The 16,569-nt window shown below is 34.3% G+C and overlaps 2 protein-coding genes across 2 annotated transcripts; one reads left to right on the forward strand and one right to left on the reverse strand.

The window, feature by feature from the left end:
• The first annotated feature begins 3,008 nt into the window (after positions 1-3,008).
• On the forward strand, positions 3,009-7,068 carry LOC106296589 (agamous-like MADS-box protein AGL93). Its single transcript, XM_013732754.1, has 4 exons — positions 3,009-3,141; positions 5,067-5,475; positions 6,351-6,426; positions 6,965-7,068. Exons 1-4 carry the CDS (start codon positions 3,061-3,063, stop codon positions 7,020-7,022), a joined length of 624 nt encoding a protein of 207 aa, XP_013588208.1. The 5' UTR covers positions 3,009-3,060; the 3' UTR covers positions 7,023-7,068.
• A 1,158-nt stretch (positions 7,069-8,226) lies between these two features.
• Positions 8,227-8,996, reverse strand: LOC106297227 (E3 ubiquitin ligase BIG BROTHER-related-like). Its single transcript, XM_013733508.1, has one exon. The coding sequence runs from the start codon at positions 8,994-8,996 to the stop codon at positions 8,322-8,324; it is 675 nt and encodes a 224-aa protein (XP_013588962.1). The 3' UTR covers positions 8,227-8,321.
• Positions 8,997-16,569: the final 7,573 nt, after the last annotated feature.

Raw genomic sequence — 16,569 nt, forward strand, 5'->3', positions numbered from 1 at the left:
TAAGTCGTCTAGGTTCTTTGGAAATTTTTTTGAAACCAAACAAAAACAGACGACTTAACTTTCAGTCGTCTCAGGTTACAGATTTCAAAGTCAATTGCAAAAATAACCTCTGCGTTGACCAGACGACTTCCAGGTAAGTTGTCTACAGCCAGACAACTTCTCAAGTAAATTGTCTGACGAACAGATCTGGAAAAAAATTCGATGTCATACCTTAAATTGGTGAGATAAGTTCCTTAGCATACATAAGGCTTCTCCAAGCACACAGAATCACAAACGAAAGTAACCCACCCAGAATCGTTAGCTTCTATGACTCTATGAACCATAAAAAATGTAGAATCAAAATCTTGGGTTTTTTTAGCTCATTGTGGAGAGAAAGTGAGAGATATGTTGTGTTTAGTTCACAAGAATGGAAAAAGAAGAAGGGTAAATCGATTTTGGGAGCATTAAAAGCTTCAAATTGGTTGTTCATGGTGGTTGTGGTATTGATGACAATGGCAATCTTGTAATTACTTGAAGATGATGAGGGTGAGAGAGTAAAAATGTCATTTTCGAAGAAAAAAAGAAAAAAAGAATTGATGGCATTTTCGTAAATTATATGAATTTGTGGGGTGAATAGGACAAAACCAATTTAAAAAAAAAAGAAGTTAGTTTTGTGTTTGACTTTAAGTTATAGGTCAATTCTGCAAAAAGCCCATATTTAAATGTCAAAAAAATATGTGCATAGCGTGGACACATCAAAGTACTTTTATTTAAGTCTAGTTAATATTATAGAATATCTAACTTTAATATTCATATTGATAATTTATATAAATTCTTTTTTTGTTTCATTTGTTATTTAGGGGTGCATATTTTGGATCAAAAATCTTTTATACTATCAACCAAACCGTCATTAGGAAATTTAAATTTGATATCAAGCATTTATTGTAGTTATGGATATAAAAATTCAGTGACATTGAGAAAATTATAAACAACCATAACTCATATAAATCAAACAAATAACAATAGCCAATAAACGTATTTAGATTTTAGAAACCATAACAAAATAATAAGTTACAAAACATGTATTACTTGTAGATAATATAATGACATATATATATAGATAGATAAAATTGTTTTGATCTAACTAAACTAAATATAAAATAAAATTAATTATGATATTATTATTAATAATTTATTAATATTATTATTAATTATTCTGAATATAATGACAAATCATCAGCAAAATCATTGTTTATTAAAAACTAATGAGTTGGTCCTTGAAATTTAAAGGGATTTCAAAATTTGCAGGAGCCTAGTAAGAGAGGATGCATTGATCTTCGTGTAGATATTTTCAATAGGATAAAGAATTAGAAGAATTTCTACAATATGATGATCAAGATCCACACTAGATGTAACAGGGTTGACGAGGCTTGTGGCCTCTTCTTTGATATGCAAAAATGGAGCTATGTGTTTTAAAACAAATCTCTATTTCGAAATTTCATGGAAATTTATGGATTGAGAATGTTTTTGTTGTGGTTGTAGCTGCAAACAAGATGCTGAGACTTGGAAATTTACATTGCTCTTATCAATATGCTCATGGCAATTGGAAGTGAGGACCTTTAACCCGAGACTGTGGAACTCAACCCCTCGACTATAAGCGATTTACACAATATTGATGCCATTAAATATTTATGTATTTTGGCGCGTAAAGCCCTAGCTTTACCAGCTTTAGATCAGAGCTAGCACTGCTTATAGCTGTGTGTAACTTTTCTCAACATCATATTAATGGTTTTGGTTCAATTCAATAGTCAAACTGAGGCTAACTTTTAATATTTAAACGGGTTTCTTTATCAAAACATATAAATATCATTACGAATGTTATTACAAATGTTTATTAAAATTAATTGCAACCCTAAATTTATGTGTTTTAAAACAAAGCTCTCTTTTGAAGTTTCATGCAAATTTATGGATTAAGAACGTTTATGTTATGGTTATGGCTGCAAACTGGATGCTGAGACTTAGAAATTTACATTGCTCTTATCAATATGACCACGACAGTTGGAAGTGAGGACCTTTAACCCGAGACCGTGGAACTCAACCACTCGACTATAAGCGATTTACACAATATTGATGCCCTTAAATATTTATGCATTTTGGCACTTAAAGCCCTAGCTATACCAGCTTTAGTCTTTAGACCAGAGCCGGTATTGTGTGTAACTTTGCTCAACATCATATTAATGGTTTTGGTTCAGTTGAGTAGTCAAACTGAGAATCACTTTTAATATTTAAACGGGGGTTTTTATCAAAACATATGAATATCATTACAAATATTATTAAAAATGTTTATTAAAATTAATTACAATCCTAACTTTATGGAGAATCTGACAAATTAGCAAAATCACATCATAAATAATAATATAGATTTCAAATTTATTTTTAAAACATATCTGAGATATATTCCTTCTATATTTAAAAGAATGATGTTTTTAGAAAAAGAAATTGTATTTGAAAGATTGATGTCACAGATTTTAGTTAATGTATTTTGTTTAAATTTTTTGTAAATTATAAAAATATGGATGGTTGAACATTGATTAGGAAACAAAAAAAAAACAAATAATGTAAAAAGTCACAATGAATAAAAATATTTATGATTTTTTAATATATGTGAAAAACTAAAACATCAATTTTTTTGTGGGTGCAAATTTTAAGATTTAACATCAGTTTTTTGTATAAAAAGAGAGTGTATAAATTCAGTTGCAGACAGAATTGGTAAGTTTCACTAATTATTCGATAAAAATGCAGTAAATAAAATAGAATGAATTCGTGTGCTTACGTGTCAATCTCTTATGCGTGGCTAGCAATGAGACGTTCTTAGCAAGTCACAACATAACGGCTATTTTTTAATTTTACTTACTCGAGAGATTAAACAAAAGGATTTTCTTTTTCTTAATTTCGTTTTTGCCTATATAAATATGAAGTGGACAGTCACAATTAGTAATAATCATCTCACTCTTCTACGCGCATTGCATTGATTCCGCTTATACAGTCGAAACCCTAAAAATTAGTTGTTTGAGTTTGAAGATGAAGAAATTATCGGTGAGAAAAGAAACTACTCTGTTCAAGAAACCTTCGTCTTCTTTGTACAAGGCACGAGTGGCTACGGTCTAAGTCCAAACACTTCAAAGGCCTTGGCAGAAGCTAAAGCCCACACATTGGTGTCTAGGCCCGTTCAGCCAACAGTTATGCTATGCAACGGTAACAGAGGACCAAAGCAGATGACGCCAAACTACGGTTTCCGTACGGCTGCTCCAGCTCATGTCACACAGCTGTGTAACAGATTTGATTCCTTAAAGCTATGTGCTGTCACATGCTGAGCTGTGCCCTAGTTGGACTCTCAGCTTTCCTATATATTCAGATGTTATGTAACCATTGTAAGCAGGAAGAAACCTTGAATAAAACGTTATCTTCTTCATCTCTAACCTAAGCTTCTCTTAGCTTACATGGTATCAGAGCCATGGATGGTGATCCGTTTACTTCTCCTTTAACCATCGTCCACTGCGTTACTCTCAAGCTAAATGACAAAAATTACCTCTTTTGGAAGTTTCAGTTCGAACAGTTCTTAAACAGCCAATCTCTTCTCGGCTACGTCAATGGCTCTGAACCCCGGCCCTCTCCAGCTGCAGTCGATTCATGGGTTTAACTCTTGACTCTTCTCCAGCTTCCGCTCAAGCTTACAAGTTCAGTAAAGCTCCAAACTTGCAAAAAAAAAAAAAAAAAAAAAAAAAAAACCCTGCGACCAAGACAGCCTTTCAACACTGTCTTCACCAAGCCACTCCAGAGACCTGCTGCAGCTGTGACTTTGTCATTGAAAACATCAGTTTCAAAGAAAATCAGAAGATGTACAGAACCGGTCAGAGCTTGCTCATATGAAGAGGGAGAAGTCCGAGACAAGACCGGACTTGTTCCTTGTTTGAAGAAACGTCATGTTGTCACCAGATGCGAGCTGCCTCTTGTCTTTGTTCCTGCAACGGACGAGTACACTTGCAACAAGATGTTCTCGTTGAAGTTTCAGACAGGTCTCAAACTGGTTAGAGAAGAATGAAGACTTATTCAGCTTCCTCGCCACTTATTCACGGTATCTCTGTTTCTTTTCTTGAGACAGAACAGTGGATGATAAAATATATATGTCGTGTGCTGGATTGAGTTGATGCTGGTTTAGATTCTGGTTAAGATAGGTTTGGAACAGACAGGTTGAAAGAGATAGGCTTGTTTGGTTTTGTTACGTGTGGAGTTGGATGCAAGTTTCTGGCTTTAATACTAATGCACACAAGGTGCTCGGTGAAATGCCAATGAGACAGTCAGATTGTTTAGAGGCAGAGTTTTTTGGTAGTATACTGATGGGAATCAGAGATTGAGTATAGTTTTATTTGGTAGGTGTGGAAAGAGAGTTTTTCATGAGACACATTAGAAGAATGAAATGGGTAAAGTAAACCTAGATTCATAGTGAGACAAATAGTCCACAATTATACCTCTGAGTGAGATCAACTAAGCTCTCCAAGTTCAAGAGAAACCTCTGAGTGAAGCCATGTGATACTCTCCAAGTATAGGTCTGAATAGATCTCACACTAATGTTTGTCTACAATGGTGAGTAGAGCCATTTGTCAACATCTCAAGCATCCTACTTCATCTACTTATGCTCATCTCAAGCCATCTCCATCTGTGCTTTCAAACTCAGCGTATCTGCTCCATCCACGCTAAGTTTGCGGAAGGATATTGAAGCCCACACTGAAGCCCATCTTATGATCCATTAAGAAGCATATGTAACTATGTAACTAGGGTTTTATAAACCACTATATATGTCGTTAGAATACTTGCTAGTATGTAACCTTTGGCTGTCTTTCAAGCAGCCTCTCTTTTATCTTTATGAATCAATCCAAAACCTTCTTATCTTGGTGACAATCTAAGCTTTCCTCTATTTAGTTTGTTGCATTCAATAAAGCTCTCATGAGGTATTTCAATATCTCTTTTCTATCTTAATAAAGCTCATTTGAGCAAAGTCTAGTATTGTTTCAGTTTGTCCACATACCGTTCTCAAGAAAGCGTTCGAGCTTTCGGAGCTGTGCGGTGTCAACGTGTGCATCATCTGGTTCGACCGTGAAGGGAATCTTGTGAAGACGTGTCCTGAGAACGAAGAAGCAAAGGTTAGAGCCATGGCCGAGAGATACAGCATGTTAAGCGAACAAGAAAGGAACAAGAAAAGCACCAATCTCTCAGGGTTTCTAAACAAGAAGATGATGGACGACAAGAAGGAATCTCTCAAGAAAAAGGACAATAAATTCTCGGGAAAAGTGTCAGAGTTTATGGATTCTTTGCAGAGTCGGTTCCAGACATTACAAGAAAGTCTTTTTCTTGTTGATCAACAACCCAAGGAGGCTAGTGCTGTTGTTTCAACGGATCTATCTTCTAATCATCCGAGTACCACAACCACGTCCTTGAGTAAGTTCTCGATTCTTTTGTATAACCATGACAACGGTGATTTCACTGAGTTGGCCAACAACTCCTCTGGCTTTGAACAACCATCATCATGTAATCAAGGTTATGGTAGTAATTACTTGGATTTACTTCTTGGGGAACAACAACGCATGATGATGGCAAGCTGCAACAACTTTGATATTCCTCTTCCGTTTTCTAACACTTTTCATCAGTTTGATCATGAGTTTATGCAGCAGACACAACCCGTGTATCATGTTTTGGAATGATGCTCTCTTAATTAGGTCTTGATAGTTTGACTTGGTCAACAACTTCTTTTTATTATCTCTTATGTTTGCTACTATTGTCAATGATTGATTGACTAGGTAGGAGGAGGTTCTGATCTCGTAACTGTCTCTTTTGTCTTTAAGTGTAGATGTTAAAATTGTCCAGTTTTAGTAATTGTCTGTTCCTAAACACTCTCCAGTCTCTGTGTTCTTTTTGGCGAATACTTGTTCGACCAAATGTCTGAATGGGATTTTGGAATGTTGTTTTGTTTATTTTCCAAGTCTCTGCCTTTTTTGCTTGCAACAAATAATACGTTTTTCTGGTTTTGCAGTTTTCATTGTTTAAGTGCTATTATATTCTGAGATAAAAGGACTTTTGTTGATGATCTATAATAACGCTAGATTTAAACTCAGTGATATCTATCTATTTATAAGGACTATCATCATAAGTTATGTCATCTCATCACCTTGCTTTCTTAGTTTGATTCATGTTTCCATGTACTAGCTATAACAAACTCTACTGATTTCTTGTTTCAAATTTTATCAACAGTACTCTATTACCATGAGATGCTTTTTTTTTAAACCTGAACAAAAGCTTCTTCTTTTCTGTTTCAGGCAAAATGAAAGTTGGGACATTTGGGATAATTTGCTGCTATCTCCTTTATGCATCTCTCACAAAGACACACTACTGGTAGGTACTTTTGATATTAATGGTAAAACTTCTGAAGGATTAATTCTTAGTTTAATTTGTCGCGTTTCAAACAGACAATGGCGTTTGAAAGAGTGAAACACATTGTTTTTGTAGAGGGGTGGAACTTGTTTTATACATTATGGTTAGTTAAAAAGCGTATAATTCAGAACAGAAGTTTTGGGGAGTGGTGAACGGTATTGTGGTGGTCAGGGACTAGGGAAACTGGTTCTCTGGAAACACGCCAAGGAGGGAAGATTTAAGATAAAGCCTGATTCTGTGATGATCTCCAACTTCCTTGATCATCAGATCATCGTACTTGTCTCCAAGCCTGGAGGAGAGGGAAGGCGTTGCATTTATGTACTCTACCAGAGATTCCTCGTTCAATGGCTTAAACTCCTCTAACGACATCGCTTTTGCTCTTTGCTTCAGTTTCAACCAAGTGCGGAGAGATAACAGAGAGATGATTGCAATGAATCTAGTTTTAAAAGGTACGATTTTTTCAGAGATACTCTAATTGTTTTTGGCTTCACATCTGTAGTGATCAGTCTATCGCATGGAGTGACCAACAAAATGGCAAATACTCCGAGCATGATTAATGGGGTTCTTAGCGTAATATAATAAAATGTGTCTTAACTTTTAACTACAAAAGCTAAGAACCGGTTCTTAAAAAACCGGTTCTTAGCTTTTGTAGTTAAAAGTTAAGAGACGGGTTATTATATTACGCTAAGAACTCCATCATAAAAACTTCCCACTAATCATGCTCTCACACGCGCCTTTCAAGAATCGTTAAATAACCGATTGGTTAATGCTTGCCAAAGTCAAACCAGGTCAGTCAATTTTTAATATCCGGTTGTTTTCAATCAAACCCAAGGTCAAGTTCATTTTGGTTCGGTTTGATGTGCAAACATGGTTTAGTATGAGTTTAGTCTTTCCTTTTTGTAACAATTGTCCACGTTTACTTATTAAGATTTTTTCATAATGTCTATTTTTGTGCATTTCAAAATATAAAAAAAGTCCAACAAGCAACATATGCATACACTACACTCTCGTAATCTAGTCATTTTACAAAAAGAAATTATTGGAAAGTTAACCGAAAAAAGTATCAATGCATCCATGTCCATCTTTATTCTTGAGAGAAGCGCAGCGCCTTTCACTGCATCCATGTCATCTCATTCTATTTTTACCAACTTCTCAGCTAAATTTCAGGACAGGACACTCTAAGCTTGGAGGAATGGTGGTCGTTCTGACAAACTGGATTGTGTGATCAAGTGAAGACTCTAATGCTTTTAAGGAAGTTTTGCAGTTATTAACTATAGTATAAGATGAAGAGACTTGAGTGTGTTTGGATGTTTTTTATGCTTTGTATTATTGTATATATTGACAAGTGTAGCAGAGAGAGTATTTTGGACTCTGTTGAGGTGGTGTCGGCTATGTGCTAGAAGATTCAGCCTCTGTTCACAATATTCAGTTGTGTAAATATTGATTATTACAAAGGAAAGCTCACTGCTCAGTTACAATGAATGTCCCTATGTATGTTTGTTTATAAACGAGTCAATTAGTTCAAACTTCTTATTGATAATAACCAGAAAAACTAATAAAAAATGATAAACTTGTCGCTATCTTTAGAGCACTTTCTTAACCAGACCAACATCCTTTAACATCCACTATCAATACTCTCAATAATTTTAGGCATTTTCTGTATATAGGGTTGCTGGATAGTTTGTAAGAACAATCAATATAATAAAACAATTATTGTACAAAAGAACATACTCTAAAGTAGCAAAACAAATGGATCGATTAAAAAAAAAAATACTAAACAGAGCTTCATCACAACAAGTAACTCTCTCATAAGTCAAATCTACAATCTCATACTAATTGTTTAATCCATCGAGCACTTAGTTCATTTGATCTTCACATGGAAACTCGTAACGACACAATGGACAAACATGACTGGTCTCAAGCCACGTCACGATACACTCATCGTCGAACTCATGTCCACAAGCTAAAGGCACAACTGTTCCTCCATTCTTAAACTCTTCCAAACAAATCGTGCACTCTTCCAAGCTATTCTTCTTCTTCTTGTAAATTTTCCTGATTAGGGATTTGACCACGAGCTTGCTAGCGGGTCTAAACCGGGTGTTATTAGTGATCTCATGGAACGAGACTTGAGCGGCTTCTTCAATCTGTGACTGGGAGTCATCATCATCATCATGGAGATAATAAGGAGAGAGATCCAACTCAACCGATAAATCACATCCAGGAGAGTACCCACTACTACTGAAACAAGTTACAATAAGAACGTAGGCAACTAGATTCATAAACACATCTCTAATAGTGTCCGCGTCGATATCTGCTTCCTGCAGGAAACACATCAATTCTCGTATGATTTGACACTCGTAGTTTTCGTTCTGATCATCAAAACCGAAGAAGTCTTGTATGGGAAGGGAGCTAGTCGTGAATGACGTGTCAAAGTCATCATCGTCGCCAAGGATTGTGGCAGTGACTGTGATCGTGCCAGCATCTTCCGGTTGAGAATCATCAAAGACTTCGTGGTAGAAACTGGCTCTCATGACTAGTTTACTCAAAGAAAACTATTGAACAGGAATTTGACCTAATTTTTCTACGCGTTATGTAAAAGAAATAAGATGAATGGATGATGATCGGTTTTAGGGTTGAGTTTGTATTTATAATAGATGGATTAAGAATGGATCACATCAATTTCCATTTTTACTGATACCAAAGTCTAATTTTTTCCTTTTTACTGCTTTATTTCCTTTTTCTTGTTATATAGAATTACCTTTTTTTCACGCTTATAGATTATGTCTCCGATCGGTGACACATCTAGTAATAGAGTTGATTTACAATAAAAAAAATATGATTTGATATAATTTGCTGTAAAAACTATACGATAGAAATCGTAGATTTACGTAGTAGGTTTGATATAAAAAATGAGTTACTATTTTAGTAATATAATTGACTGCTAACAATTTTGATTTATAAAATGTAATAGTATTATTTAAAAAATATATAAAATAATATAAATAATATTAAATAAAAAGCTAATTCGATATATTAAATTAACTAAAGATATTCACATTTATATAATCTCCCATACATATACAAATAATTTATGTACATAACGTTTTAGTTATCAGACAAAATCAGCAATTAAAAATATATAAAAAATTTTGATTAACTAATTATTGTGAAAATATATTTTTTGGGAAATCTTTAGATATATTAAATGATTAAATATATTATACTAACTAATCCTCTATGCATTATTTGAGAAGTGATTTTGCTACATGTCCTCTCTATAATCATTTTCTTAAAAATAATATGACATGGCTACTAAAATTGATGACATGACTTATAGCTTAATATGACATGGACAATTACATTTAATGTTAATTTATTTTTTAGTAAACTTTTTAAAATATGGTAATAACTCATATATTACATTTAATGTCGATTTATATTTTTGAAATTTTTTTAGAATATGTTAATAACACATAAATCATCATTAAAATAAATATATTCAAATATGGCATTAAAAATTTTGAAATATCATTTAATTATATATTTTTAAATTATACAATTTTATTACTAAAATTTTCAAAAATATATACAATTTTTTAAAGAAAATTATAAAAATTTAATCGTAAAATCATTAGTTTCTTATATATACAAATTTTATAAATATTGTTTAATTTAAATTTTTGATAATTATGCAATTTTTTACAAAATTATTTAATATATTTAATTAAAATAAATAGATAGAAAAATCCATCTAATATTATAATTTTAAATATATACATGCATATTCTTAAATTTAATTTAAAATAAACAAAATTATTTTTATCTTAATTTTTATGTTTAATTAAATCAAATTTATATTAAAATATTGTTAAGAAAAAACAAAATTTAAAATATTAATTAAATTTTATTTTAATTTTAAATTTAATTTATATTTATCTGTTTAAAAATATTTTAAATTTTATTACTGCACAGGAAAACACCTAGTATGATTATGGTTTGGAAGTTATTAGAAAACTCAAAATTTTCTTTAAATCAAAGCTTAATACATGAAATTGTTATTGATGTTGGTTTAAGATTTGAGTTATCATTTTACAAAGGCTATAACTCAAAATTGTAACGCATCAACAATAAATTACAACTCAAACACAACTTTAAAAAATTCAAAACTAATTCAGGATTGCTAACATTTTTGAGTTATGCGTCCAACTCAAACTAAATCAAATGTAATACATGTTACAAAAGTTACAAAGAAGAGATATGATAATCTAAACCCTCACACATACAAGCCAGCGGACAAGACAAACAATCTCTACAGAAAAATTTTTGGAGCCAAACTACAACCGATTAATTAGCACTAAACACTTAAATTTCATAGAAAAAGTAGACCGAACATCAATCAACAAGACACCCTAGCAGACACAACACCAAGATCGGAAAGAGTTAAAAGAAAAATAAAGCACTCGAAGCCGAATTATTGGCAGATGCCACATGCATGAATTACTTCTAATGCTAATGCTCTTGAACATACCACAAGCCACAAGTTCAACCGCACTAAACCATCAAAAGGAGACGAAGCAATTTAGCATTCGAACACCCATAGAGAGATGCACGAAAAAGCGAAAGTTCTTTTTTTCTAGAATGAGCCGAAGATTATATGACCAATAAGTACTTTGAAAACTGTTCCGAAACATGTAAACCAAGGAAAAACAAACTCTCCAAGAAAACGAATTCACCATCATAAGCAAAAAAAATAAGACATACCAACAAACAAGAGAAGAGCTAATCCAACAATCGAAATAAAAAGAATACATTAAACAAGCACCAAAGGTGAATGAACACTTTTGAACCGATGAAGGAAACATTAAAAACCGAGACAATATTGATCTAGAACCCATCACGGCAAGAACACGCCAAGGAAGAACCCGACCCTTGTCAAACTAACATTTCTCCAAATATGGAAAACTAGATGTAGAACTGTTTTCCGAAGAAACTATAGATCTACGTAAACTATAAATAATGTGGAAATTTATAATTTAGTTTTAAAGGTTTATAAATTGATTTTAAACAATGCATAATTGATCTTAAAAGTTTTAAACATTTGACACTTTTGAGTGATAAAATTGCTAAACTATTTTTGAGGTGGAAGAATCCCCTCGGTCAAATTTTCAACATCATAAACTCTCAACTTACAAATTGTTGATATTTGTCACATTCCGTCACGATATTTAAGACGAAACGTAACCGACTTTAACATATTTAAAGTCAAAGATTTTTTATTTTAAGTTGAAAAGTTGTTTTATAATCCATCTTTAGTTAGTTGAAGAGGTCTTATTACTAAAAATGTCAGTAAAAAACTAAAGGTAAATTGGGGGCTATAGACATGAAAAAAAAAAAGTAATTCACGGTATAGCACTTTTACCTAACACATGTATAGACGCCGTCAATTATTATGTACTATCCTACCCTTCCCTTTCAACCGGCTAACCTGCTACAAGATAAAAAAAATATAACTTTTATTGTCCAAAGTAAATCGTGTCTCTCCATCTTCCACACAACTTCTCCTTCTCTCTTTCGTCGACGGTTGTTTCTGGAATTCGGAAGGTCCCGGCCGCTTATTTGCTCCTAAGTCTCGCCTCTGCCTCTGATTGCAATCAACTTGTCTTCCCTTCTACTCGGCTTCGGCTTTAACGGCATCGGTGGTTCTGTTTTCCACGACGTTTTCGGCGGAGGGGAGTAACACCGCCGACATCTCCAACTTCACAGAGTAGCGGTTTCTTCAAATCTGTGACAACGCAGTAAGTTATTTCCCTTTTTGCTTCCTCTCTGTTTCTCTTATTTTATTTTCGATCTTCGCAAAATTAAGGTTTTTAATTGTTAAGTTTGTATCATCGTTCCTGTTGAAACCCATTTTTCCGATTACGGAATTCTGTCATCACAGATCGGACTTTGTCAAATTGATTTAGGGTTCGAGTTTTCCCGGCTTGTGTGAGGGTTTCTTAATTTTGAATTGTTTCACATAGTATGCAAACTATGTGGAGTAGTAATTTATACCGAGATGTGTAGAATATCATTGCTAAGAATTGGCCTATAATTACACATAGTATGAAATTTCATATCTGGATTCCATCTAGAATGTAATAGTATTCGTATACCTTTCAATCATTTCATGTATGATAGTATCATTTTCCGTTAATGTTTGCTTTGTTTCACTTTGTGTTTGGGTGTGGTTCAGTGTGACGTTGTTAACCTAAGTTATGCTTGATTTGGTTCATGGTCTAGGAATATCGATTATTTTGTGGAATGCAGGCTGCAACGCATATATATGTTACGTTATCTGTATATTTCATTGGTATGTATCGTAGTGAGTGGAATAGTTTACGGTTCATAATATTCCATTTCATATGGAAAAGTACTTCCACATGATATGCTTTTCCATTTCGTTGCCAGTTCTTATTCTGTTTAACTCATTAGTCATTTCTATATTGCATATGACACTGTGAACGCATATATATGTTACGTTATCTATATATTTCATTGGGAAGTGTCATGGTGAGTAGAATAGTATACGGTGCATAATATTCCATTTCATATGGATAAGTACGTTCACATGATATGCTTTTCCATTCGGTTGCTTTTTCTTATTCTGTTTAACTCATTAGTCATTTCTATATTGCATATGACACTGTGAACGCATATATATGTTACGTTATCTATATATTTCATTGGGAAGTGTCATGGTGAGTAGAATAGTATACGGTGCATAATATTCCATTTCATATGGATAAGTACGTTCACATGATATGCTTTTCCATTCGGTTGCTTTTTCTTATTCTGTTTAACTCATTAGTCATTTCTATATTGCATATGCCACTGTGAACCATCTTCACTCTTTGACTCTCTTACTTTTCATTCTTCAGGTTTGGTATGGAGGAGTTAGAGCATCCAAGTAGATTGTTTGAGACATGCTATAAACCAATTGGCAAGAAACGGGTTAACAACTATTTCAATCTCCGTTGGATCGAAGTAATAAAGAGTGCATTAGAGGATGAGGACCTCACGATGTTGAGTGCGTCACAGTTTAGCCAAGTACTGAAGATGGGGTCCCATACCTTCTCGGTTATGTTTATTCACTACCTTCTTTCACGACAGTTGATCACTGAGAAGGACTTCGAACTATGGTGGCTTTTCGTGGGGAAACCAATTCGTTATGTTATTCAAGACTTTCACTCGTAATTGGGCTCAATTGTGGCCAAATAGTGGACGTTCACCATCAGGTGAAGGGTAAAGGTGCGCGTGGTAAGGGAACCGGAAAATCGACATCATCGAGCGCTTCTCCGTCAACATGGGATGTTCTGTTTGGAAGGGAGGATAAGCCCACCACCAGCTGGATAATTGACCACCTTGTGAAGGGAAAGAAATACAAGGATCCGTTAGCTCATCTCCGCTTGGCCTTGTTAGTGCTGGTTAAAGGTATTTTGTGCCCCACATGTGGCACAACGAACATCAGACCTGAGGTTGTGCGGATGCTGGATAATCTGGATGAGTTCCTAAACTATCCATGGGGGCGTGAGTCATTTCTCCTGACGGTGTGCAGTACAAAATCTCGTCGTCCCAGTCATTATGTGTTACAGGACACAATGGCCATCCAAGGATTCTCGCATGCCATGGTTCTTGTTACAGTTGCTGCTTGCCCCTCGATACTACTTAAACCTGGAGCAGTTACCCTCCTGGATGATGAGTCTAAAAGCAGTGAAGATATTGTTAACGAGTTGCTTGATAGGAAGTTCAGCGTGAATGTCGTCTCAGCCAAAGCTGTCGACCAAAAGGGCCAGGTAACATTTTCTAAGTGCTCTCGCCATGTTACACTTTTAATTGTTCGTATAAGCGTGTCATTTGTTTTTTTAAGTGATTTGTTGTTATTATTTTGGGGAACATCTAGTGTAGTAATTTTACAGAAGATTTATGGAATATCATTGCGTATTTGTGCTCTCTTTATGACATAGTATGATTTCCTAAAACTGGTTTCCATTTCGAACGTCATAGTATGCATATAGTATTCCATTCAAGTATCCCATGTATGACAGTATCAACTACTATTATGTGTTGATTTGATGCCATTTTTGGTCCGTTGTGATGTCCATCTGATGTTCTTATTCTTTGTTATGCTTCAACTTCATTGAGAAGTTTTTGAATTTTTTCAGGCTTTTGTGCGATCTCTTATTAGATCAGATGAAGCTGGTGAGGAGTTATATCGTGGGTTGGAAGACACGGAAGACGAAGCTGTTGATCACCTGATTGCACTAGCTCGTGATGACTACCCATTTGAACACAACACATGGATAGGTGGTGTGAAAGCAGATGATGTGAAGGTGAAGAAGGGCCACCCTCTCCCAATTGACGAACACGAACCTGAAGAAACTGATAGGGAATATGGGCAGCAAGGAGGTGGTGACGATGTCGTCCACTCTGGAGAAGGAAGAGGCCAACCAAGTATGAGGCAGGGTGAGGCGCCTATTGGTGGTCGGCCTACTTCCGCTGGTGTTGGAGATTTGGTTAGACAAGTGGCTGAGGCGTTTGAAGCACAACTGTTACCTATGTTTGAGGGCTACATGGTCAGTATGAAAGACCACATTTCTGAAGAACTCAGCAAGCTCATGACTGAAGTAGCTTCCGCCAATTCTTTTATTGCGGCGGTGGAAACTTTTGTTAAGACTGAGTTAGCCACTCTGCGCAATTCCACCATCGGAGTTGACATGTATGGTGGAGACCTGTTTTGAATGTACACAGTGAAAATATCTTGGTAATTACAACTCATAACGTGGCTTCCCCCTATTCTCTCAAATGGAATAGCTGTAAACAACTAATAGCCATTTACCCCATTGCATGCGTCGTCACCTCACCTACCACACACGTCAAGCTTCTAGATAACACATGTAGTAGATCACTTTAGTGATTCTCTATTTCTATTTCATCTAGTGTATATGAAATGGAGATGATCTTATTTGCACTCCCTCTCTATTTAAATTTGGAGTTGGGTTGTGTAAGTTTGTACGTTTGGTGTTCATATATGAGGTATTTGCAATGATTTAATTTCAGTAAAATTTGGGTTGTCTATTGATTAGTGTTTATATTTTTCTAACTTGGTATCGGTGATCAATCTTTGATTTAATTTCACAAAGACTTGAGTTACCTATGTATTGGAGTTTATATTTTTTTAACTTTGGTTTAGTGTTCTATTATGATACCCAAAAAGATCTGGGTTAGGTTGCATACGTATTGGGGTTTATATTTCCCTATCTTTGGTTTATTGATTACAATCAACTCTTCTATTGCCATCCCCATTAATTTTGTATTTCATGTGGCTCATTAGGAATGTAAATACATGTATCCAATCTCCCATTAGCTTACTTAGATATATACATGATATACTATGCAGATATGAAATAATTGACATGAGAAATGTTAAATGGAATAGTAATTTTCAGGAGGTAATGACATAGTACATATTATTTGGAATATAACTTCTCACGTAATAAATGATGTAAATGTTAATTCAGATTATAACAGTCATATATGAGGTATTTGCAATGATTTAATTTCAGTAAAATTTGGGTTGTCTATTGATTAGTGTTTATACTTTTCTAACTTGGTATTAGTGTTCATTATCAATTGTTTGGTTACCATCTCCATTATGTTTGTATATCATGGTGATCAATCCTTGATTTAATTTCACAAAGACTTGAGTTACCTATGTATTGGGGTTTATATTTCCTTAACTTGGATTTAGTGTTCTATTATGATACCCAAAAAGATCTGGGTTAGGTTGCATACGTATTGGGGTTTATATTTCCCTATCGTGGGTTTATTGATTACTATCAACTCTTCTATTGCCATCCCCATTAGTTTTGTATTTCATGTGGCTCATTAGGAATGTAAATACATGTATCCAATCTCCCATTAGCTTACTTAGATATATACATGATATACTATGCAGCTATGAAATAATTGACATGGGAAATGTTAAGTGAAATAGTAGTTTTCAGAAGTTAATGACATAGTACATACTATTTGGAATATAACTTTTCGCGTAATAAATGTTGTAAA

The sequence above is a fragment of the Brassica oleracea genome, chromosome C6 (genome assembly GCF_000695525.1).
Source record: "Brassica oleracea var. oleracea cultivar TO1000 chromosome C6, BOL, whole genome shotgun sequence".
In the NCBI taxonomy this organism is placed as follows: domain Eukaryota; kingdom Viridiplantae; phylum Streptophyta; class Magnoliopsida; order Brassicales; family Brassicaceae; genus Brassica; species Brassica oleracea.

Coding starts and splice junctions, on each gene's coding strand:
- LOC106296589 (XM_013732754.1), top strand. CDS start 3,061: ATGAAGAAATTATCGGTGAGAAAAGAAACTACTCTGTTCAAGAAACCT. Junction 3,142..5,066: donor ACAAGGCACGAGTGGCTACG/GTCTAAGTCCAA, acceptor TGTCCACATACC/GTTCTCAAGAAAGCGTTCGA. Junction 5,476..6,350: donor TACCACAACCACGTCCTTGA/GTAAGTTCTCGA, acceptor TTTCTGTTTCAG/GCAAAATGAAAGTTGGGACA.
- LOC106297227 (XM_013733508.1), bottom strand. CDS start 8,996: ATGAGAGCCAGTTTCTACCACGAAGTCTTTGATGATTCTCAACCGGAA.